At 48.3% G+C, this 24725-nt stretch overlaps 1 protein-coding gene across 1 annotated transcript in view; it reads right to left on the bottom strand.

The window, feature by feature from the left end:
• The window catches only part of TMEM132C (transmembrane protein 132C), a 291179-nt gene extending 269141 nt beyond the window's left edge, over positions 1 to 22038 (bottom strand). Inside the window, exon 1 of the mRNA XM_065889544.1 lies at positions 22023 to 22038. Within this exon, the coding sequence (XP_065745616.1) occupies positions 22023 to 22038 (16 nt within the window). The remainder of the gene's footprint in view (positions 1 to 22022) is intronic.
• Positions 22039 to 24725: the final 2687 nt, after the last annotated feature.

The following is a 24725-nucleotide window of genomic DNA, read 5'->3' as shown; positions in this document are numbered from 1 at the left end:
CGTGCACAGAAGAGCCCTCACAACGAAGAATCAAACGGCCAAAGGGGCATAGTGCCAAGGCTGAGAAACCTTGTTCTAACCCCTTACAGTCCTTTATTTTTTGTGTGTGTCCTTATCCCTGCATGAGGGGTTTCATGGGGTTCTTCATTTCCTGGTTGACTGCATTTTCCATACGGAAGGTAGAACTCCAGGAGGGCAGGGACTGTGTCCTGTTCCACATCATGTTCCCAGGACCTAAAACAGCACCTGGCATAAAGGTGCTCAAGAGACACTGGATGAGTGAATGAACAGCCCACGAGCATCGAACGGCTCACATCAACCCATGGCCCCATCACGCGTCTCCAAATTGTAAGCACTGGTTGTCCTTCCCACACCCCCCTGCGAACCCTTCACTGTGTTGAAGAACTAGATTCACTTTTAGTCACTGCAGCTACTCCCTAGGGCCCAAATCCGAGAGACACAGCAGCGATACCTGCGCCCAGTCAACAAAACCCAAATCCTGGAGCTCCTCTTGACCCCTCTCTTTCCCTCATCCCATTAGTCCGCAAGCTTTGAAAATCTACTCTCTTCTGTATGTCACACACCAACTCCATCCTAGAGTGTCCTAGTTTAAGTTCTATCATTCTCATACAGACCATTACAACAGTGTCCCAAGTGTCTCTAAGCCTCTACTTTTATCACCATCACCATCATCATTACCACCATCTTCACCATCATCACCACCACCATCACCACCACGTGCTAAGGCTTACTATGTGTCAGCCACTGTCCTTCGTGCTTTACCTGCATTAACTCATTAAGCCTCATGACAATCCCAAGGATGCAGACCCTCTTATTTTCCCCTTTTGACATGAGAAAAATAAAGCACAGAGAGGGTAGGTGGGACAGGTTAAGATTTCCACCTAGGAATCTGGGCTCCAGAGCCCATGTTCTTACCAGCTCTATATTTTAAATCCAACCACTTGACACGTTGCTCCAGGAACAGAATCTAAGCTCGACGAAGAGCACACGAGGCCACCCGTGACCTCATCCCCAGGTAGCCTTCCAGTCATTCCTCCCTGACCCTCACATGACATACTAACACAAAACTGGTGGCGCTTCTTTCGACACACCGGACAGATTTAGACTCCCTTTTCTTAGCTCATGCCTCCACCTGCTGGGCTTTTCTACCACCACTCCCACATTCCCAAGTGACTACTTTTCCTTTAAGATAAGCTCAGTAGTCAACGACCTCAGATCTTCCCTGATCCCCCAGGGCACCAGGTGCTCGCCTTCTGTGCTCCATGGTACACTGTACATCTCTCTAGCCTAAGCATACGAGATGGAAGCCATCTACCTAGGACTTGATCGCATTCATCGTTTTCCCTCTGGCAAACACTGCTCGTTCACTACGCGATATTCACTCCCTTCCTCTTTCTTGCCACCTAAAGCTGATAGCTTGAGCTCAGCCGTTCGGCGATAATTGGTCTGTCAGTCCCCAGTCCCACTTCCTTCGTAGAGTTTCTCTACTCCCCAGCCTACCTTGAAGGGAGAGGTGACCCAATTCTGGTCAATTATAATTAAGGACCTATCTACCTATGGGGAAGGCTTTTCCTTTCTTGATAAGAAAGGACAGAGAGGACTGACACCATTCTTCTTCCTTTCTTGACTCAGGGTGTGGTGCCTGATGAGACAGAAGTAACTATTTGATCCCAAGGGAAGAAGCCAAAAAAATCCAAGGAAAGCCGCGCAGGAAGATCCCGGGTTTCTGAAGACATCTTTGAGTCACTGAACCACACCTAGGAATTCTCGCCATGTCCCCGCCAGAGTTCTTGTTCTGAAAGATAATTACAGCCTTTGTGGCTTAATATACTATTACTTGCAGCCAAAAGCATTCCTGGCTAATCCAATACTGGTAGCGTGGAGCAGACGGTACTTAGCACAAAGCACCTAAGTCTCTGAACTTGAATCGAACCCTGTGTTCCCCATGGTGTCACGCTGACCCCTCTAAAATTGCTTTCAGCAAACTGTGCGATGAAGAAGCTCAAGAGACAAATTCAGCAGCCAGTTGGTTTTGTAAACTTGGAAACCTCCTGTTTTCGAAACTAAGCCTATTTCCCTCTTAATTTAGTAACCAAAAAGAAACTAAGCCTATTTCCCTTCTGGTTACTATAAAGCCTAGAGTTCAGCTGTCATCAGTCTTTGGTAATTGTGCCCAAGTCCTCATGGTAAGCATTTTGTTTCCTAAGCTTTTAGTGTCAGCCTCCTTCCCAGCCCACATTTTCCCTTTGCTTCATTTTTCTTATTTTAAACGTACTTCATCTTTCTGCGTTGTCAGCATCTCTGTAAGTCTCCCTTTTTGAACAGGGCGTGACGTAAGCAGTTAATAAGCAGGCACACAGTAGTTAAGCACATCACCAGCTAGCTGGGAGTAATAACTTTATACAGCATATCTGGCTTTTTGTCACCAGCAAACCCAACCTTTCTCTTTTATACTCATTCGTTTCATCTTGAGATCTCTCTCCTGTCTGGCTGCCTCTGTCTCTGTCCCTCTCTCTTTCCCTCTGGAGTAAAATTTATAATTTGGATATGGAAGTCAAGGTAATTCCAGTTACATGAAACAGAAAACAACAAACAAGTGCGCGCACGCACGCACACACACACACACACACACACACTTTTATAGGCAAGGGATTGTATTGCCTCTAATAAATGGAAATTCCAGGAACAAAGACTCAGCAATGGCTAGATCCTGGGGCTCAAATAATCTCACAGGACTCAGTCTCTCTCCATCTCCCAGCCTCACCTTCCCTCGTCTTGCGCATCTCAGACAGGACCTCCCTTCAGCGCGGCAAGGTGGCTGCTGGCCATCAACAGAGATAACGTAAATTAGCGGTTGCCTGGGGCTAGGGGTGGGATTCTGGATTAACCCCAAAGGGGTATGAAGGATCTTACCAGGGTGATGGAAATGTCTTAAAACCGAAGTCACGGTGATGGTTGCACAATTTTGCACAATTCAGTGAAGTTGCTAAAAGTCACTGAATTGTATACTTAAAAGGGTAGATTTTAGAGTATGTAAATTATATTTCAATAAGGATGTTTAAATGAGAAAAAAAAAAGATGACAGCTGTTGGAAGCTCACATTCCATCACCTCTGGATTCCCAGGGGAAGGACCATGCCTCCCCCTCAACAGAATCAGTCAATACCCAGGACGACTCTCACTGGCTCTGATTGGTCTAATCTGCGCTACGTGCCCACCTCTGAACCAATCACTTTGGCCGTGGGTATGAATGCTTTGATTGGACAGGCGTGGGTCACATGCCTTCCCTGGAGCCAGGACGCAAGTCAGTTGCACTTGACTTACATTGACTTAGGGTTAGGGAGGGGCAGCTCCCCAAGGAAAATCCAGGGGCTGCTACCAGAAAAGTGAAAACAGATCTTCATTAAGCAAAGCATCAACATCCACGCACCAACACACCTTCTGCCCACATGAAGCTGCAACCCTCGGCCCACGGCCTCCTCTGCACTTAAACTCCGTCCCCCTCATACCACGTGAGACTCCTGAGCCTTGTGACTGGATTAAACTGGAGCCCAAGTACACAGATTGCAATTCCCAGCTTCCATCACTTCTATCTGCACGAGGACAATATAACACTGCTCTCAGTGGGTTACAGTGGGAGTTAAAAGAGCTGGTCTGCAGAGAGTCCTCAGAACAAATGCCCGGGACAGAGTCAGCTCTTTCGGCGTGTCTGCTATGATCCCGGGCTTGTGCGGCAGAGGTTGAACTCTATGAACAAATACGAAGCAGTCTGTTAGTTTTAGGAGCTGTGCTGGAAATTCCCGGTCTAGCCCCCGTCCATCCTCTACCTTTCTCTGTACCTTAGGGAGCTGCCACACAGGTGCATCATCTGGATCCCCGGACCTGCGGGCTCTGAGTACGGCGCGGGGTGGGGAGATGTGGGAGGAGTGCGAGGTCAGATGCCTTTCCACTTTCCACGCGCTCCCATTTTTGATGGTTTTGGCCACGTGGCTTGTAGCATCTTAGCTCCCCGACCAGGGATCCAACAAACCCGGATCCACGGCAGTGAAAGCGAGGAATCCTAACCACTGGTCCGCCAGGGAAGTCCCCGACGCTCTTCCTGTTGTGGTGGCACTTCCTTCCTTGTTTATATCTCCCTCCTGTTAGCCCCTCCTTCCAAGCTCTCAACGTCACCCCGGGATACACAACTTCCCTCTGCTGTGTATCCCTGAGCACCTCAAAGTAGCTTGTCTGTTCCCCTGACCCTGCCCGTAACATAGTCAGTTAGTCCCTTCACTAAAGATGCTTCATTTGCACCACACTGGGAAAATCTGTTCTCCCTGGGATGCTGTCCACTACGGGAATCCTCCCGGATCACACCTGTACCGTGTCCAAGGCACCATTAATAGTCCACCTCGTCTGTTTACTGTTGCCCAAAGGAAGCCATTTCAGAATTGGGGAACTGGGTGGTCTTCATGCACAGCCCAGATTACTGCCGCAGGAAGGCGTGGATCCCCCTGTACTCCCAGGGTTCTGGATCCAGCAGGAGAGGCTTGCTGACCCGGGCATCTGCCAGTCTAAGCCTGAGCCCCCAGGATGGCAGTGGAGAGGGTAGATGTATCACTAGATGCTGGGCAGGGGAAAATCAGTGAAGAAAAGAAAGGCTTTCACAAAATGGAAGCTCTATCAGCCAGAAAACAGAGCCCAAGTCTGGATTTTAAACCCACACCAGTCATGTTTGTGGTGCAGCATTAGCCTGGGAATCCCCGGAAGTGTGAACGCCTCCACCGTGACGCGTGTACTAACTCAGGATCAGGTACAGGGTTCTCCACAACAGGAAGAAGGACGAGATCAACATGTGTCCAGCAAGGACTGAAGCACCTAAGTCAGGACAGCCCCAAGACAGCACGGCTTCAAAACCCAGGCCACCGCAGCCTCAGGACGGGGCGAGACACCACCCCTGAAGGAGAAACGCGTCTGTCCCAAGTCCCGGACTTGTAGGCAAGAAGCACGACCCAGGTGAGCACTTTCCATCCAGGTGAGAATCGTGGGACCCTTCTCTCAAATGAAGGGTGACACACACGGGTCACGATACTGGGTGATCACTCTGTACCACACCCCTGATGGATGCTCGTTAGCGGCATCCTGTTACATATCCCTGTAACTCTGTGACACCCCATCTCACATGGGGGAAAACCAAGGCTCCCGACCCAGATGTCACCCGCCCAGCATTACGAAGTCAGGCTTTGCAGACCTGAGATTTCGCCCAGGAGGTCTGACCGTGGACACAGGCGGGGACGTAGCCCCTGACGCCTCCGTGTTCTCAGCTGTACAAAGGGAACTAGGACAGAACTTCCTGGGGCTGCTTTGAGTTCCAGTGAGGTCATCTCTGCAGTGCTTAATATAGCGTCTGGCATTTTTTTTTTTTTTTGGCTACCCATGCAGCTTGCAGGATCTTAGTTCCCCGACCAGGGATTGAACCCAGGCCCTGAGCGGTGAGAGCGCAGTCCAACCACTGGACCACCAGGCAATTCCCGCGTCTGGCGCTTTAAAAGGGCCCAATGCTTATGTATTTTCTATAGTAGCACAGGGAACTATACCCAATATCTTGTAATAAGCTATAACGGAAAATAATCTGAAATATATACGTGAAACTGAATCACTCTGCCGTACACCTGAAACTAACACAACACACATTCTAAATCAACTGTACTTCAATTTAAAAGGGGGCGCAGTCAACAAGAGTTACCACCATCACCGCGATCACCATCCCCTCTTCTCATTTGCATCTTCATTGCCATTAAAATTGAGTGTCGCCCTGGACTTGCTAGTGTCCCGATACATAAAACCAACAAGTAGCGACCACCCACTCATGTCACCCCGCCCCGCTCAGGACACTGAAATGTCCCCACAGAGCCTCAGGGAACACACTTTAGCAAAACACACACCTGGAATATCTGAAGTCATCCCGAAATACTCAGGACGCAGCAAAGCTCTCGAAAGTCTGGGGGAAGGTCAAAGCCTGCCTTTCGTCCTTTGTTGTCTGTCCTCTAACTCGGTGCACTGACTTTGCGAAAGGACACCCAGACCCTCAGTCTCCCTGTCTGCAGAATGGGCTGACAGTACCGGCCTTGGAGGCGAAATACTACTCAGTGACCTAAAAATGATAAGCAGAAAACGTGCTTTGTATTTCACAGGATCGTTTTGTGGGAGCGAAATACTTTGCAACCGATGGACGGGGGGTTATCCGAAGCCGGAAGTGAAACTCCTCCTTAAGCATATCCGTTCATCCCTCATGCCCTCATGCCCACCCGAAAACAAGGACGAGCGTAGTCGCAAAAGCAGCTGACCTTTGTGGAGCGATTACTATGTGTCAGGGACCGGGCACATGGGAGAGGAATTCATTCTTTCACCAAACTCACAGGGTCCTGTTACTGTCATTGCTGTGTTACTAGTGGGGAAATGGAAACGCAGAGAGTTTAAGGAAGTCATCAGCCCAAGATTAGAGGTCTGGTGGTTAGTTATCAGAGCTAGGCTTGGAATTCAGGTGTATCTGACCCCAGGGACGGCAGTCTCACCCACTAGGCAACCTGGCTTCTAATAACACTCCCTGGTCCCCAAACCAGATGACTCCGCTCTGTACAGCCAAGCAGGGGGTACAAATCAGTCTGGGGATGCTACGTGCAGTTGTGCAGGTTGTAAACGGCACAAGGGCTCCTAGCCAAGAGGGCTCTAGAGGGGGCTGTGCTCCACGCTCCATGTGCCCTGGCTGGGGGCTGGGTCGTCCTCGAAGAAGGGGTATTTTCTCCTTCTTATTATGCACAGAATAAGCAGATTTTTCTAATTCACATCAAGTCGCCAGGTACCAAGCAAGGGCTCTGGTAACATTCTGCATGATATGACCTCCTTCACCTCTCAAGTTCAACGGAAGGGCACTTAGCATTGTCTAGACCAGTTCCTTGACTATGGGCCAAAATAGCGTAAACCTCCTAATAGCCACACTGAAAAAGTAAAAAGAAACTGGTGAAATTCATTTAAATAGCATATTTCATTTAACCCAATAGATCCAAAACATGATCGTTTCAACCTGTAATCTCTACATACGTTATTCATGAGACTTTGACATCCTTTTTTCGACAAAATGTGGTGTGTAGTTTTCACTTCCAGCACACCTCAATTTGGATCGGCCCCATTTCAAGGGCTCAGTAGCACATGTGACTGCCAACCTTCCTGGACAGAGCAGATCAGGAGTCCCCAGGAGATAGTCACTGGAGTGGCCCGCAGGCCTCTGTAGCAGGGAAGGCACCTGAAAACAGGACCCCTCGCTTTCTACTCACTAAGATTCCTAATTTTGAATTCCAGGAAATCAGAAACCATTGACGGAGATATAGAGTTGGAAAAATGAGAGGTTCAGATCCCTGCTTGGGTAAAAACTCTTTAGGTAGACAGAATTTAAACCCAGGAGCCTGGGTTGGGAACGATGCAGTTTTGAAGGCAAAAATGACTACTGTAAGAGGCTTCCAGCCATTGAATAAAATAAGGGTTCACGAGCTAATATAAATAAATAGATAAGTAGACAATTACATAAACTAAATAGGGCTAAGGGAAAGTTCTTATAGACCCAAACCGAGTGACAAATTGTACAAGGAAGATAGGGAGGTAGAAGTTAGCAGAAAAATAAACCAGCATTTAACAACCACCACAGTAATAATTACTTTAGGCAAAAATCATCAACGGACGTGAAGACCAGTAGGTAATAGTTTGAGGAATTACGAGGTCTTTATGTTGTCTGGAAGTATTTCCCCGCAAAACACTTATTGGTATTTAGTATAATAAAGTGGCTTATTTCCACATGGCGACTTTGCAGTGAAAAACAAAGTGATGGACGTGTCTGGAAGGGGACGGGCGGAGAGCACACGTCTGCGGATACAATGCACACCTCCTGCGAGGTGTCCCAGACAACCGTGCGCAGTCTGAATCTACGCGTGAGGAAGCATCAGTTACACCAAACAGAGGAGCATTCTGGGAAATAACCGCCCTGTACTCTTCAGACGTAGCAAGGTTGTGAGGTCACAGAAAGATGAGGAACTATTCTAGATTAAAGGAGAACGAAGGGCCATAACAACCAAAGGCAACACATCATCTGAGACTTGCTTTTTGTTTTAAACTTTTTTAACTGACATACAGTTGATTTATAATGTTGTGTTAGTTTCAGGTGTACAGAAAAATGATTCAGTTCTACACATATATATGTATTATATATATATATTCTCTTTTTCAGATTCTTTTCCATTATAGGTTATTACAAGATATTGAATATAATTCCCTGTGCTGTACAGTAGGTCCTTGTTGTTTACCTATTTTATGTACAGCAGCGTATATCTGTTAATGACTTTCTTTCGCTATAAAGACCATTGTTGGGAGAACTGGAGAACTCTGAATAAGGTCTATAGATTAATTGTAGTATTACGTCAACGTTAATTTCTTTTTTTTTTTTTTTTTTTTGCCATACGTGGGCCTCTCACTGCTGTGGCCTCTCCCGTTGTGGAGCACAGGCTCCGAACGCGCAGGTTCAGCGGCCGTGGCTCACGGGCCCAGCCGCTCCGCGGCATGTGGGATCTTCCCGGACCGGGCCACGAACCCGTGTCCCCCGCATCGGCAGGCGGACTCTCAACCACTGAGCCACCAGGGAAGCCCCAACGTTAATTTCTTGATTTGAATTAGACTATGCTGATGTAAGAGGATGTCTTTGTTTTTAGGAAATTTCGGGATACAAGGGCACTGTGTCTTCAATATACTCTCAAATGGTTTAGGAAAAGAAGTATGTGTATATATGTATTTTAGATGATGTACATGTATTTTTACACACATGGGGGAGATGGAGAAAGCAGATGTGGTCGAATGTTAACACTTGGACATTTGGAGATGAAGAATCTGGGGGAAGCATGTACCAGATTCTTTGTACTATTCTTAGTGTTTCCGTAAATCTGGAATTATGTCGGAATAAAAGTATTTTAAAAAATAGAGGATGCAGACAAGTGTCCAGGCAGGAAATACTGAGGAGCTGAACAGAGCAGTGGAGGTGGGGCAAGAAAGGATGCAAGAGAAATCAAAGAGGTTGGATCCACGGGGCTCTGTGACCCATGGGAGGGGCAGGATGGGGCAGGGAGACTCCCCGGTTTCTGGGTTAGCTCACGGCTGATGTCATCATCCAGGACGAGAACAGCGTCTGCAGAGAATCTGGACTGCGCTGGGGAGGTCAGTAACCCAAGATGGGACGTGTCCCGTGGGACTGTGAATTCAAATATCAACATCACTTTCCAACCCTTTGGGTCAGGGAGCAGGGGCGAGGGGTGGGTTTGCCACCTGGATTAAGCTGCCAAAAATTACAACCCACCAGAAAAGCTAGTTTTCTCCCCTAAAGATGGGCATTTGTGCATAATGAGCTCGTATACTTGGTATCTGGAGGAAACTTTCCTCAACGACGGTGCTCCAAGAACAGACACATCTTTGGATTCCACCGCTCCTGAAACAGACCTATGTTCTCTCCCAAACCCTCCATAATCGGACCTCGTCAGCCTCTCCAAGCTCGCCTGTCTCCTGCTCTCTAAGCCTCATCACACTGGCTGCCTTTCTATAGAGCCCCTAACCAGGGCGGGGGTATTTTCTCCCATCTCAGGCCTTTGCCCATCGTTTCCTCCATCTGGGATGCTCTCCCCATGGCCGCTTCCATCGTTCCATTTCTACTCTCAGCTCCAACGCCACCTGTGCAGAAAGCCCTTCTCTGTCGCCACTGTTCAAGGAGCTTTAAATCCACGGTTCTTCCCAGGTCCTCTCCATCAGGTCACCTATTCCACTGCTTAGACTTTTCTGACCTCACCTTGCTTATTTATGCACGTGCTTTCTTTCTGTCTCTGTCCACAGGGGTGTCCTTGTGGGATCCTGTCTTTCTTATTTCAGGCTGGAGTCCCCAGTCTGTAACACGGCACCCAGCACATAATAGGTGCTTAATAAACGTCCGTTATAAACAAGGCTGGGAAGGATCTTAGAATGCTTCTAGAGCAGCCCCCACATTTCACAGGGGAGGGTTCTGAGACTATTTCTGAGGATCTGAGGATTCTGAGATCTGTCTCCCCTGCTGCCTGGCAGAGGCTGGAACACATTTCCATCACACAAGCTCAAACTTCATGAACGGGAGGGAGACAAGGGCCACTTCTACGTCCTGTCCTGGCTACTGAGAGGTCAGACAGCCTCGGGGAATCCAGGAAACCATCCAAAAGCTCTGTGATCTGGGGATAGAGGAACCCTGTGCACCCGGAAAGCTGGAATATCATTAAGGGTGACTGCATGTTCTGGTGACACAGTGGTGCCCTTTTTTAAAACCCCCTCCTGCAGGACCGGCCAAGGGGAGTAAGCAAGTCTGCACTGTGCACTTGGCCATTTCGGGAAAATGGTGATAACAGTTTGCATCAAACAGCCCCATTCCGTCAAAGGCTGGCACACCGGGAGGTCGATGGCGGGAAACATCCCAGGGAAAGCAAAGAGGATCAGATCACAGCGCCCCCTGCATCCGAGCCCTGGGAGGCAGGGGGCGGGCCCCTCATTCTCATCAGCACACATCTTGTCTCTGTGAGCCCCGAAAAGGGAAGCGATTCACATCCTCTTCCTAAACACCATCTCGCCAACAAAGCGGGCAATGTGTTTCATCTCGGCCCGTGGATCCAGCTGAGTTTACAGCAGTGGGTGGCTTTCAAACCTAACATTTGATCAAACTGAAAAAGTGGCCCTTCCTTTCACCCGGTGACAAGCCTGCAAGTATAAATCACAGCTCTTCCCGGGGAGGGCTGCTCAGCGTACAATCTACGGGCAACCCGGCCATCTCCATCCCCATCTGGACAAAAGGGGCTGGGGCTTTTCCAGGGGCCCTGGCAGCTTTTAAAGGCCCCTTGTAAAAAAACGAGACTCAGATACCATTCTAAGCACGACTGCAGGGCAGGGAGGGAAGCCCTCCTTGGAGATTTGCATTTTATTTGGTTTGAGGGCTCAGAGGAAACCACACTCCCAGTTAGAAGGGTGCTCCGAAAGAAATCCAACGCTAAGATCGGAGAGTGGACAAAAATGTCTACGTTTCAGACCTTTTGGGGTCTAAGTAAGGGGAATGGACAAGTGTGCATTTGGCTGGCAAAGAAGTATAAGTATGATGACGATTTTAAAATTAGTAAAGTCACTGATGAATAGTAAAAATGTTGTGTTAGTAAATTAATAATAGTCATCGTATAATAGTGTAGTATAATACGTAATAGCGTAGTAAGAATGACAATGACAGCCACAGGTAGCAGTTTCACTGCGCGGTCACGTAAAGCGGGCCACGTTAGACATCACGGAGCTCTACTGAGATGGAACTGACGCACACATTGTGTACATTTAAGGCGTGCAGTGTGATGATTCGATACACATATGCATTGTGAAATGATCACCACAATCGGTTAGTTAATACTTCATCATCTTACATAATTATCTTTTTGGGGGGAGTTGGTGAGACTTTTAAGGTCTTCTCTACCAGCGATTTTTAAGTCTATGGTGCAGTACTGTTAGTCAGGGTCGCCATGCTGCACTTTAGATTCCCAGACCTCAGCCATCTTCTGACTCAGTCTGTAACCCCACCTCCCCCATCCTCGGCCCCCGTTCACCTTTTTTTTTTTTTTCTGAATCTGCTAATATTATCATAATTTCTTTCCTTTATCTGGTTATGAGATAAATTACATTAAATGATTTTCAAATGTTAAACCAATTTTTAAATTAATTTAATAAATTAATTTATTTATCTTTGGCTGCGTTGGGTCTTCGTTGCCGCGCACAGGCTTTCTCTAGTTGAGGCGAGCGGGGGCTACTCTTCCTTGCGGTGCACGGGCTTCTCGTTGCGGTGGCTTCTCTTGTGGCGGAGCACGGGCTCTAGGCACGTGGGCTTCAGTAGTTGTGACACGTGGGCTCGGTAGTTGTGGCTCACGGGCTCTAGAGCGCAGGCTCAGTAGTTGTGGCGCACAGGCTTAGTTGGTCCGCGGCATGTGGGATCTTCCCGGACCAGGGCTCGAACCCCTGTCCCCTGCGTTGGCAGGCGGATTCTTAACCACTGCGCCACCAGGGAAGTCCCCCCTATTTACCTTTATATTCTCTGGTTCTGTGAGTTCCACGTGTTTAGATTCCACCTATAACTGAGATCATACGGTATTTGTCTTTCTCTGTCTGACTTATTTCACTCAGCATAACGCCCTCAAGGTCCATCCATATTGTTGCAAATGGCGGGATTTATTTTTTAATGGCTGTAAAATATTCCACACTTTCTTTATCCATTCATCCATCAACGGACATTCACTTTGTTTCCTTGTCTCGGTTCTCGCAGGTAATGCTGCAATGAATGGGAGGCGGGGCGCAGATATCTCTTTGAGATCGTGATATATATATATGTGTGTGTGTATGTATATACGTGTATATGTGTATATATATATATATATGTATATGTATATATATCATATGAGATCATATACATCGTGAAGGAAATGAAATCTTAATCCTTATAACAACCCGACGCTGTGGACACTGCAATCATCCCATTTTACTGATGGGGCAAAGGAGCTCACCCATAACCAGACAGCCCAGGAAGGGGCAGACCTGAGACAGGACACACCAATGGCACTTCACGGGGATGAGTCCTCCCCGTGGAAAAACTGCCCTGTGTCCCCTGCCTCAATTTCTAACTCAGAACCCTGAGGGGGCTTGTTTGAACAGAAGAACCTACCAGGTCTCCAACTCCACTGTAAACTGTTGACATGGGGCTGAGGGAGAAGGCTTCAACTGGGATCTTCTTCTGAAAAGTCAAAGTTATGAAAATAATTACATTTGATCCGCCTTTGAACCAAATGTAGGCTTTAATTAAAATCACTTGCTCACTAAAAAAAAAAAAAAATGAACGTTATTTTCAGTAAAAAAATGGCAACTTGACTTATTGCTACAAAACTGAGTGATGGTACTATATAAATAGGTTTGTTATTTATACTTGACTTTTGCAGCTCAATTAGCTGCAAAAAAAGAAGGCCCTTTTTTTGGCAACGGCTTAGCGTGTATCATCAATTTGACGAAAGCCATCTCTTTGATCATCAAATCATTCTCTTTTTCCTCTCTCTTCTTCCACGTTGAGCTGGTAGATCCACCACCAGATGCTCCCTGGTTTTGTCTTCGGTGATTTTGCATGTGGTTGGAGCAGCTCGTGAAAAAAAAATCACTTCCATGGATTTGGGGAAATTCTGCATCTTTATTTGAAAACTCATTTTGTAAAACACGGCACTGCTCTGCATTACCTTGGTGGATATTTCCAACATGCCTAAATTAGCGGATGATCAAGGGAAGACTCTTGATGATAGCTGCAACACTTAAGTAGCTATTTAACTAGTCACATCATTAAGGAATCTTTTCCTGAGAAGAAACAGTCTTTGAACACAGTCTCTTAACAGGAAATCAGATCACAGCTGTGTGGCTACCAAGATGTAACAGGCTGCAAGAACTCGGTGGGTGGGGGGGATGGGGGCTCCGTCCCGCTGCCCCACCTCCAGACTGTTTACTCTCTTTCGTGGAATTTCATGTACCACTGGCTTGATGTCTATTGCTACTGTATTTCTGTGTTGCCTTTGGGAAAGGCACTGGGGCTGGGTTTGAGCTGAGCCCCTAACAGCTGCTTAGCTAGGCTGGTCATCTCCCGGTAAGACAGCGGGATGTGGATGGAGATACAGCAGGGCTCGCTCCTGCCAACCTTCCTCTCCTCGAGGGATCCCCTGACCCAAGAATCTCCAGTTCCCTACGTTGCAGGCTTCCTCATCTTCCCTCACTCTGATGAATGAATTCCCCAGCGTTTAAACCGCTGAGATTGCGTGATCTTGGCGTTTCAGACCTTCCTGTGATTCCCATTTGTCTCCTAACGCAAAAAAAAAAAAAAAAAGAAAGAAAAAGAAAAAAAATGCAGCCTCTCTTCTCTTCTACAGCAAAATGCTGAGAGGAAAGGGATTGATCCAAACGACTCATGAGTCCTCAGGATGGCTACACACCAAACATCTTTCCCCAGAGGCTGATGTGGAGGGCTAAGTCCTCCGGAATTGGAAGCATATGGCCTTCATCTTCTCCCCCAGCCACAAGGGGAGAAGAAAAATGAAAAGAAAGAGGGGCTCAGAGAAATATGTTTCAGTTTTGCCAGCACCTCCAACACTCGAAAGCAGTTCAAGATGCGACCCGGCAAAGCCACCAGTCACCGTGCATTTTCTTTGCCCCAAATGACTAAATATTTCAAGACCACCAATGGAGACATTTGCTATTTGGGGAAGTCCTGACTTCCAAAGGTCTGCTCTTACGGAGGGCGATGGGACGGCCGAGACCAGGAGAGCAGCCTCTGTTTTCCCTGGTACCCGCTAATTGGAGATTCCCCACCCAGACTCAGACATCCTTGGAACTTCTGGCCAATACGGGGACAGAACCCAGCCCTCCTTGGAGCTTTTCAGGTACTCACCCCGTGTTTCCCCTCTCCTGATGACCGCCACAAATGTTCTGTTCCATCACCCCTCTCTCTGCTTTGGATGGAGGGACACAGGTTTTAAGATGGGGGAATCTTCTGGTCTACCTGGCTGACCCTTTGGGTTGCAGATGAGGGGACTCAGGTCTGCACAGGCGAGGTGAGTTGCTTGGGAAGAACTAGGACCAAAATCAGATTTACGGATGTCCTCTCTGCCCTGACCCTGCACCTTACACTTCATCAGTACAGAGACTCTGGCTAACTTCTGGGTCCCGGCACATAGCAGGTACTTATCCGATGTGTGTTGAATGAGCGGATGACACATGTGGTCTTCAAGGAGACACCGTGAACTCAGAGTCTTTGCTTGCAAGCAACTGAAAACAACTCTGGCTTCTGCGTGAAGAGAAAGAACTGCCGTGTGCCCCTCAGAGCTGGGGGCACTTGGAGAGTGGATGGGGCAGTTCTAGAAGCAGGCGTGGAAAGAACAGCCATAAGGGTAGATCCTGAAATCCAAAAGCTTACACTGATTGAGTGTCTTTGGGGGGTTTCGCCCACGAATGAATCAGTTCCAAAGCCTCACGAAAGATTCACATGCCAATGAAGAGGGCGTATGATTGACTTCTCTCTTTGTTGTTCATTGCAGCCAGGTTATTCCTTTTTTTTTTTTTTCTTTGATGGTTCAGGCCTGACATCTATGCCGTGGGGTTAGCGGGGAGATGAGTTTCACCGGATCATGTGGGGAAAGCATGGGGGACACATGGTTCCCTCAGAAACGTAAGGGGTCATTACTGGCAGCCACACATGGCCGTTGACACTTAAATGAATGAAAATTAAATAAAATTAAGAATTCAGTTCCCCAGTGTCACTAGCTGCATCTTGAATGTCCAGTGGCCCTACTGGATAGCCCAGACACATAGCACATTTCCAGGGTCACAGAAAGTTCTGTTGGACAGCACTGCTGCCACCAAATTCAGGTTCCTTCTGTTTTCTCTCTTGTATTACCATTGTTTCCTTGTGTGTGTCTGTGTGTGTGTGTTTGCCTGTGTGTGTGTACAATGCATCGATCTAACACTGTTATTACACAGCACAGGGAACTCTACTCAGTAATCTGTGTAGCAACCCAAATGGGAAAAGAATCTGAAAAAGAGTGGATATGCATATGCGTAACTGAATCCCTGTACACCTGAAGCGAACACAACACTGCAAGTCAACTGCACTCTAATAGAAAATAAAAATTAAATTAAAAAAATAAAATCGTTGTCACAGATTTATCCATTTCACACGTGATTCTTCTCGGAGACTGTCAGATCACCAAAGGCGGGCATTACTGCTGTATATCTGGTGTCGGGCAAAACCTTACCACGAAGCTGACAACTCTATAAACACCTGCCAACCAACACACGATGAACATTCTAAAGCCGCTGCCTTTACGTTGCACCAATCATGGGCCTGCAGAGTGGTGTCTGCTTGAGAAGCAAGACCAACTTGGGTGCCCAAGGAGGAACAGGACATCCCTTGGGTGCTGGAGGTTTGTCGAGCTGCCCCAGAGAAGGGGTGGGAGACAGCATCTCAGCAGGGGGTGCTGTGACATGAGCCCCAGAGAACCCCAACAGAAGCAGGCACCTCTGTGTTTATTTATTCTCAGAATAAACGGGTCAGAGGAAGGACCCGTTCAAAAGGAGTAGACGGCTTGGTTCCTTACGCAGCTACAGAAGATAACAAGCAGGAGGTCCTCGAAGCTCTTCGAAAGCACCAGGAGGTAGACTGGCCACGGAAGAGGGCGTGGGCCTGGACTCTGCCCCTGGGCTGCCCCTGTGACCTCACGTGCGTCTTGTAGCCTCTCTGCACCTCAGTTTTCTCATCTGCAAGATGGGGGTGCTGTTGCCTCCCTTGCAGCCGGGGGTGACGGGCAAGTGACACGTGTGTGCACGTCTGGCACGTAGGAACAAGTGTGTTTTGCGTGTCTGCTGCTGCCGTGTGCGTGGCTCGTACCAGCTCATCTTTCTCTCCCGTTTTCGTTAGGAGAATATGGGACACAAATTCAAGCGCATCCCTGTGTGAGCAGGTTTTCTTACCACACACCCTTGAAGGCCTAGCTAGACATTCAGATCTTGTCCCTGTTTTCCCCTGACGGTCTTCAGGTCCGCTTCCTGCATGAGTCCTGATGGGCTTTGGGGTCACGCAGGTCCTCCGAGGCCTCACTCCTAGACACCTGCTCCTGCCTCGGGGACTACAGGACTGGTCCGGGCCCTATTCTGGTGTCCTGGGTGGTCAAGACATGGACCCCGGAATCGGCATCGCTTAGACTGGTCTTGTGGGATGCTCAGGTACACGCACATACACACACGCCTACACACGCAAACACACAGTTAAAAATGGTCATGACACTCCTTTGATATTACTTCATATCACTTCCAACATCAATTTCTTAGTGAAAAAGAAATCCAACTCTGACGTTAGAAAATGTGCAAAAGAACAGCAATACTTTCTTTTGCTTACGAAGCATGTTGGTCAATGTACGCAGCAAGCCATGGGTTTCCAATGGTTGAGCTGAGTTCGCAGATATTAAAGATTTCAAATCCACGCTATGGTTATGCCGGCATACTTCTTTCTTCACAGCAAAAGAGATTTTGTAACCCTATTTTCTCTGAGTAGTTGTGACCTGGAGGGGGCCACAACTCCACCATGTTTTTAAATTTTCCAACCCTCTGATCACAGTGAAAATCTGCCCAGGGAGGGGAGCCTGCCCCATGCTGGGCCTCTCTGCTCCGGGGGCTGCAGCCCCAGAGTTGCTGGGCGTTCAGAGGCAGCTGCCTTGCCTACAGAAGTAATTCCTGCACACACCCCACCCTGAGAAGGAACAGTTATGCTAACGCAAGTAGCCCAGTGTACCGAGAGCCCTGGTGGCCCTGAGCGGGCTGCTGGCCCATAATCCCCAGCAGGAGCTATACGTGTCATGCTGTGGAGTGACGGGACCCCCTGGGGGAGGACGGAAGGGGACTCATTTCTTCTGTCGTCTCCAAGAGCAGAAGCAACACGCAGAGGTACAGGACTGGATGGGCCCTGCCCTTGGCAATGGGGGCAGGGGCCCCCTTTGCATCCTTTGGACCGCTCTTAATTTAGCCATCTGATTGCATCAGGACAAAAGAACACGTGTAATAGGGGTGATGGAGGTGGTATGGGAAACCCTAGGGTGGCCGCCTCCAAGAATTCAAGTGATGCAGTCAGTAAGAAAGCCAGGCTTGTAAAGGGACAGCAGATATAAGCCAGGGATGCATGGAAGGGACGGCCAGGGGACGGAGAGGTCCTTCATGCATTTCCCAAAGAACTGAATTCCCTTCTCATTTCGACACGATCGGGTTGGATGCATGGACCCCCCAAACACCTATGTGATTTAAGGGGAGGCGGGCATACTGCAACCCTGTGTTCAGCTCTTTGGGTTTCTTAGTGTAATGTACAGAGACACTTAAGATGTAGGCGTGGGGTGCACGTGTGTAGGTTGGAAGAGAGAGAAGCAAAAAGAGACAGAGGGAGAGAGAGACACACAGAGAGACACTACATGACTCTGACTGTAAATGAGATTTCTATCTCCCGTATCTACCTTGGGTAAGTTGTAAAATCCATCTCTATTTTCAGTGGAAATAAGTACACTTGGAGCACAAAAACAAAAGCAGCCTCCCAAGAAAAGTGAACCGCAGAGCAGGCAAGACTCACTGCAGGGCCGGACCTGGCATGGGGTCTCTGCGGTGACCAGGAGGCCGTGACATTAACACAGGCTTCATTACAACCGAATTAGAGGCTGGGTCCTCAAGCGCCCCAGAAATTAGGGACGGTCAGCAACAACCTGGTTTTCCCATGAAAGCAAGAGGCATCCGACTCGGTGGTGGAAAATCACTAATTATAGCGCTGAAGCTCTTTAAATGCAGAGACACCCTCCCCCCTCCAGCTTTCTGCTTCAACTGGGTAGTTTCTGAGTGTCAACATCCTCTCCTCTAGGGAGCTGGGGTCGCTGGAGAACCATTTCTTTCTTCCCAACTGAGCAGGTAAGAAAGTAACACGGTTTAAAAACCATGTGCTTGCTGCTGGTGGGAATGTGAATTGGTGCAGCCACTGTGGAGAACAGTATGGAGGTTCCTTAAAGAACTACAAATAGAACTACCATAGGACCCAGCAATCCCACTACTGGGCATATACCCTGGGAAACCATAATTCAAAAAGAGTCATGTACCAAAATGTTCATTGCAGCTCTATTTACAATAGCCCGGAGATAGAAACAACCTAGGTGCCCATCATCGGATGAAGGTGTGGCACATATATACAATGGAATAGTACTCAGCCATAAAAAGGAACGAAATTGCGTTATTTGTAGTGAGGTGGATGGACCTAGAGTCTGTCATACAGAGTGAAATAAGTCAGAAAGAGAAAGATAAATACCGTATGCTAACACATATATACGGAATTTAAGAAAAAAAAATATCATGAAGAACCTAGGGGTAAGACAGGAATAAAGACACAGACCTACTAGAGAATGGACTTGAGGATATGGGGAGGGGGAAGGATAAGCTGGGACAAAGAGAGAGAGGGGCATGGACATATATACACTACCAAACGTAAAATAGATAGCTAGTGGGAAGCAGCCGCATAGCACAGGGAGATCAGCTCGGTGCTTTGTGACCGCCTGGAGGGGTGGGATAGGGAGGGTGGGAGGAAGGGAGACGCAAGAGGGAGGAGATATGGGGATATATAACTGATTCACTTTGTTATAAAGCAGAAACTAACACACCATTGTAAAGCAATTATACCCCAATAAAGATGTAAAAAATAAATAGATAAATAAAAACCACGTGCTTGGGGACTTCCCTGGTGGTCCAGTGGGTAAAGACTCCATGCTCCCAATGCAGGGGGCCTGGGTTTGACCCCTGGTCGGGGAACTAGATCCCGCGTGCTTATACCAAGTAAGACCCCGGCTCCGCTTAAATAAATAAATATTAAATAAATAAATATTAAAACAAAAACCCTGTGCTTGTACATGTGTGTCCAGTGGGGTCATCACATTTGGTTGATGAAGATTCAACTCTCTAGGAAAGAGAGAACGATCATGAATGTTACTGATCCCGACCTCACTCTGAGCAGTGACTTTGTGCGCCAGGGAGATGATCTGGATTCTGATTCACTTAGCGGGCGGCTCTCAGAAGCCCAGCTTCTTTCCTCTGCTGTTGGGTTATTCTAGTCTTTAAAGACACATTTGTCATTCAACTTCACTCAACATGACCGTGCAATACAAGCTAAGTATTTCTTCTGGAGTTTCCATCTGAGAAAAAGCCACCGGTTCCAAGAGCAGAGGAAACAACTTCAACTTTTCAAGCCCTAAGGATTTTCGAGGGTGACTCATGCACGCGATCATGCATTCACTTATCCATCCATCCAACACCCATCTGTTGAGTGCCTACTTGATGTCTGGCACTGTTCTGGGTGCTGAGGACACAGCAGACAACACACCAGACCAAATACCTCCCCAGTTGGGAGATGACCTGCCTGTAGTGGAAAACAAACACCAAACAAGACACAGGTAAGAAAATATAGAGTAGGTGAGATGGTGACAAGGCGGCCAGGGGAAAAGGGGTGTGGGGAGGCAACTTTACATAGGGTGCCCTGGGGAGCCTCACAGAGCAGATGGGATTTAAGTAAAGCCCCGGAAGAGGCAGACACAGAGCACGCAGGGCTTTGTAGGGAAAGGAGAGAGCATGTGCAAAGGTCCTGGGGTGGGCGCTTGACTGAAGCATTTGAGACCAGTGTGGAGAAGGGGAGGGGATTTGGAGGGGAGTATGTATGGAGGCAAGATGGGAGCCATGGAAGGAGTCAAGCAGGAGGGTGACACGGACTGACTTAGCATCTAAGAGATCACCGGGCTGACAGTGGTGTGAACAGGAGTGAGCGTGGCAGCAGGAAACTAGTTTGGAACCGTAACCGTCCAGGTGAGAGACAACGGGGGCTTTCATGCTACGTGGTTTTCCCCTGAGGACCACTGAAACGTAGCCTCCTGTAAGAAGCAACTCCTGGTGCTTCCCTTACTACAAGCTACTGCCTCACTGCGGCCAGAGGGACGTCCTCAGATACACCTCCATGTGCGCTGCATCCTGCCGAAAACTCTGCCCGCTTCAGAGCATCCCTCTGGCATCCTCACTTTCCCTCCTCCTGGTAAGCTCTCCCTTTCCCTCCCCTCTTCCTGGTCCTTGGTTAGCTAGCTGTCCAGAGGGCTGGCAACCAGAGCCATTACAAATAAGACTTGATTTTGTGCCAACAGCTACGAGAATTCAGCCAGGCTTTCACGCACTGCTCGTCCTCGTGGTCCTGTCTGCCTGTGAAAATGGAGGCTTCTCTATTTTGATCCTAAGATCATTTCTTCTCCGGGCTTCTGGTTGGCTTAAAATGGAATATTCCAAAGAGGGTTTTCCTTTCCTCCTACAGACGTCCTGTCTTCGGACATAAGTGGAAGGGATTTAGGGTCGTCATCATAAAGAAAGGAATTCCTCAAGCCAGGATGGTTTACCCACTGGATGGTCTACCCCCAATGCTTGGAGGTCGTGTGCAGTGATTCTCTCTGGTAGCAGAGCTCAGAAGATGTACTGGTCACCGGCCCAGGCTGGTTTGGGCTTCAGGTTGCCTGGGAATAAGGTGTGTGGGGATGGAGGGAGTGATGGAGCGGGTGAGGGCGGGGATGCTACCCAGATCCAAGGGCCTCCAGCTTGTGTAACCGCTCGCTCAGTCTCTTAACAAAAGCCTCTAACCCCGCCTGGAGCCTTCCACGACGCACACAGCACGCTACGGTGTGCGCCGAGGTGCACAGGTCCTGTGCAAATCACACAGAGCCAGAATGCCTCCGGAAAACCCTCAGAAATCACCCAAGAAAGAGCAATTCCGTTGCTTCCTAAATCCAGCACAGCCTCCTCCTCTTCCTGATGGAGCCCCAGATAAAGCCATGAGTTTAGATATCATGTTGTACAGACTCACAGACATAGAGGACAGACTGGCGGTTGTCAAGGGGGAGGGGGGCGGCGGAGGGATGGAGTGGGAGGCTGGGATGAGCAGATGCAAACTATTCTATATAGGATGGATAAACAATAAGGTCCTACTGTACAGCACGGGGAACTCTATTCAATCTCCTGTGATAAACCATCATGGGAAAGAATATATATATATAGTATATATACATATATATTTTATATATATATCACTGAATCATTTTGCTGTACACCTGAAACTAACACATTGTAAATCAACTAGACTCCAATAAAATAAATATTTTAACAATAGACACCATGTTGTAAAAGGAGAAGAGAAGGAAGGAGGGAGAGAGGGAGGGAAGGAGGTGTAAAACACACGGCTCCAGCTCTGCCCCCTCGACTGAGCGACATGATGGGAAGGGAAGCATTCAGGGTGGGGGGCTCTTCAGACCCACACGTGCTCACCTGGGTGCACAGGCATGGCGGCACCCAAGGGCAGAAGTCAGTCTGTCCCTCTGTCTCTCTGGCTGAGCGCATTCAGCTTGCGTATTTCACCCAAGTTAAAGGTGCGTAAGGATGCCCCAGTTTGCAGATAGAGGTTATTCACACTGGGCTCCCACGGGGAAGAGACTCCCCATGGGGCCACTCTCTCCTCTGTTGATATTGACACTTGTACAGAAATGTCATCAGAGCACCCACCTTTTTAATGACTCCATATGTCAAAATGCCCTACTCCTATCAGGCAGCTCAAATAACAAAGTATCGATATTTTTTATAAAGGAAAAACGGGTTGCAAACAATAACAAAAGTAACGATGAAGTGATGCTGACTTCCTGCATCTCTGTGCCCAGCACTGCTTTCCAGCCCTTCACACCTCTCCCCTCATTCATCCTCTCACGCTGCCCCTGTGAAGAGAAGAGGAAGACCCCGGGAGCTCAAGCCTCCCACCCCAAGTCACGAAGTCGGGCAGAGATGGGGCTCAGAGCCGGGCTGACCCCACGCTCTGCTCTCGAGCACTGCGGGAAAGCAGAGAACACCATTCTGGTGACACCGTTCACTGGAGGCACACACCCCAAAAGACGCCTCGATGGGAGGAGGAACTGAGCAAAGTAAGGACCTTAAATGAAATGGCTCTTTCTGAGCTGTGCTTTGTGGTCGTGCCCTGGGTTTCTAAGAAAGTGCTACGGAAAAGAGCTTCATGCAGGCTACACCTGCATTTCCCAGAGCAGTGACCACTGGCAGAATTGTAAGGGGCATCAGACTTTTGGGGTCTCAGATGACAGCTTGATAAGCACTTCTGTTCCATAGGAAATCTCCCTTTCCAAGCCTGGGTCCAGGAAACCCTTGCTGCCACCATGTTGCTGGCTCTTCTCCTACGGAGGAAAGAATCATTTGTCTAAGCATGTTTCCCTTTTCACTTGGCCTGCCAGGAAACCTCTTAATAAAACTATTTTTTAAAATTAGTGGAATAATCCAGTCACTTCCTGGACCACAGAATAAGATACTTGATAAGGTCCAACAGTCCTCCAAACTTCTGAAAAAGTTAGAGTTCTAAACCATAGAGAGTTACTTTCTGAATATCAAAAGAAATAAGAAAGTAGCTTCTTCTCCAATCCCTAAACTGTGATAAGTTTTCTCCAGCTGCCACCTGACGTCATCTGTTACCCTCGACTTCCTCTCGGCCACCTACATGCAGACCCTGTGGCTGCCATCTGCTAAGTCTCGCTGGGGGCACCTCAAGGATGCTGCTGGCTCTGCACTTGGAATAGGATGTTCAGACCCTCTTAAAACCACAAAGACCCCCTTCATCGGCGTCCTCTCCACTCTGCAGTCAGCACCCGTTCACATCACCGCTGCCCAGAGCAGATCCTCACCGTACATGACAGGAAAAGAGAAGGGAAAAAGCTCTCTGTCCACTAATAGAAAACATCCCCAAGCACGAAGGGCCCAGGGGGAGGAGAGCGGCGGCCGGCAGCAGAACTCCAGCCCTGCCATCCCTGGGAAGGATCAAAGCAGGATGAAACAAAACCCATCTGGTCTAGAGAGAAGCCCTGGCTCGTGGCGCGTAATCAGACGTAAAGGCTTCTCAACACTGGCCTGGCTTTTTAAGCACCTCCACAGCACAGAAATAAAAGGAGGAGGAAATGGCGGCCGGGGGATCAAACTCTCTGAGAGTGATGAATGACACCTCCGCGGGGACAGGGGTGTCTGCTGGGAGCAGCGCCTCAGCGTCTTCCTCTGGCTTCAAACAGGTCTGGGGAAGTTTCTGTCTTACGCTGTCAACATAACTCCACTCCCTGACTAACACTTTCACACGGTGGTAGTTAGTAAGGTGTTCTAAAAAAGAATTCAGCACAGAAGGATGCATTTCTTCCCTTCCTTCTTCTTACCAAAACAACTTCAAAGAACTGTGGCTGGATGAACTTGTAACAAGGGAGATGGAGTTGGCTGTAGAATCCCGGGGGGGGCGGGCAGGGAAACAGTGACATGGGGAGACAATGATATATAAATATTGGTTAGGATAACTCAAAGCAAAAGTGGTTTGTAAAATAGATAGAAATGTATTTCTTTCTCATTTCAAGTCCCAAGAAGTGAAGTAGTCCAGACGGGTTGGACGGTTCCGTGATGTGAGAGACCCACAAATCCACATTCTCTGCCAGTGATTTCTACCTCGTGGTCCAAGAGGGCTGCACCAGTTCCAGCCATCATGTCTACATTCTAACCAGCAGCAAGAAGAAAAGAGAAGAAGCCTGTCCCCATTCCTTCTAAAGACATTTCATAAAAGCTGCACATCCATCTGGAGCCTGTGCTCCACAACGGGAGAGGCCGCGACAGTGAGAGGCCCGCGCACCGTGATGAAGAGTGGCCCCCGCTCGCCGCAACTGGAGAAAGCCCTCGCACAGAAACGAAGACCCAGCACAGCCCCCAAAAAAATCAATTAATTAATTCATTAATTTAAAAAGCTGCATATCCCACATCCATTTAAATCTGTTGCAGAGATTAATTAGCTCCACCCAGCTCCAGGGGAAGCTGGGTAATGTCATCTCTTTTCCTGGTAAACTACACATTTTTGCCTAAAAGTGTAGCTGACGTTGAGCTAAAATATGTCAAAGTCCTTTGGAGTAATATAAAACACGTTAGGGGATAAATGATTAGTAGTGACGGTAA

The sequence above is a fragment of the Phocoena phocoena genome, chromosome 13 (genome assembly GCF_963924675.1).
Source record: "Phocoena phocoena chromosome 13, mPhoPho1.1, whole genome shotgun sequence".
In the NCBI taxonomy this organism is placed as follows: Eukaryota; Metazoa; Chordata; class Mammalia; order Artiodactyla; family Phocoenidae; genus Phocoena; species Phocoena phocoena.
Note: the sequence above shows the minus strand (reverse complement) of the source record. Positions and strands in the feature narration are given on the sequence as shown.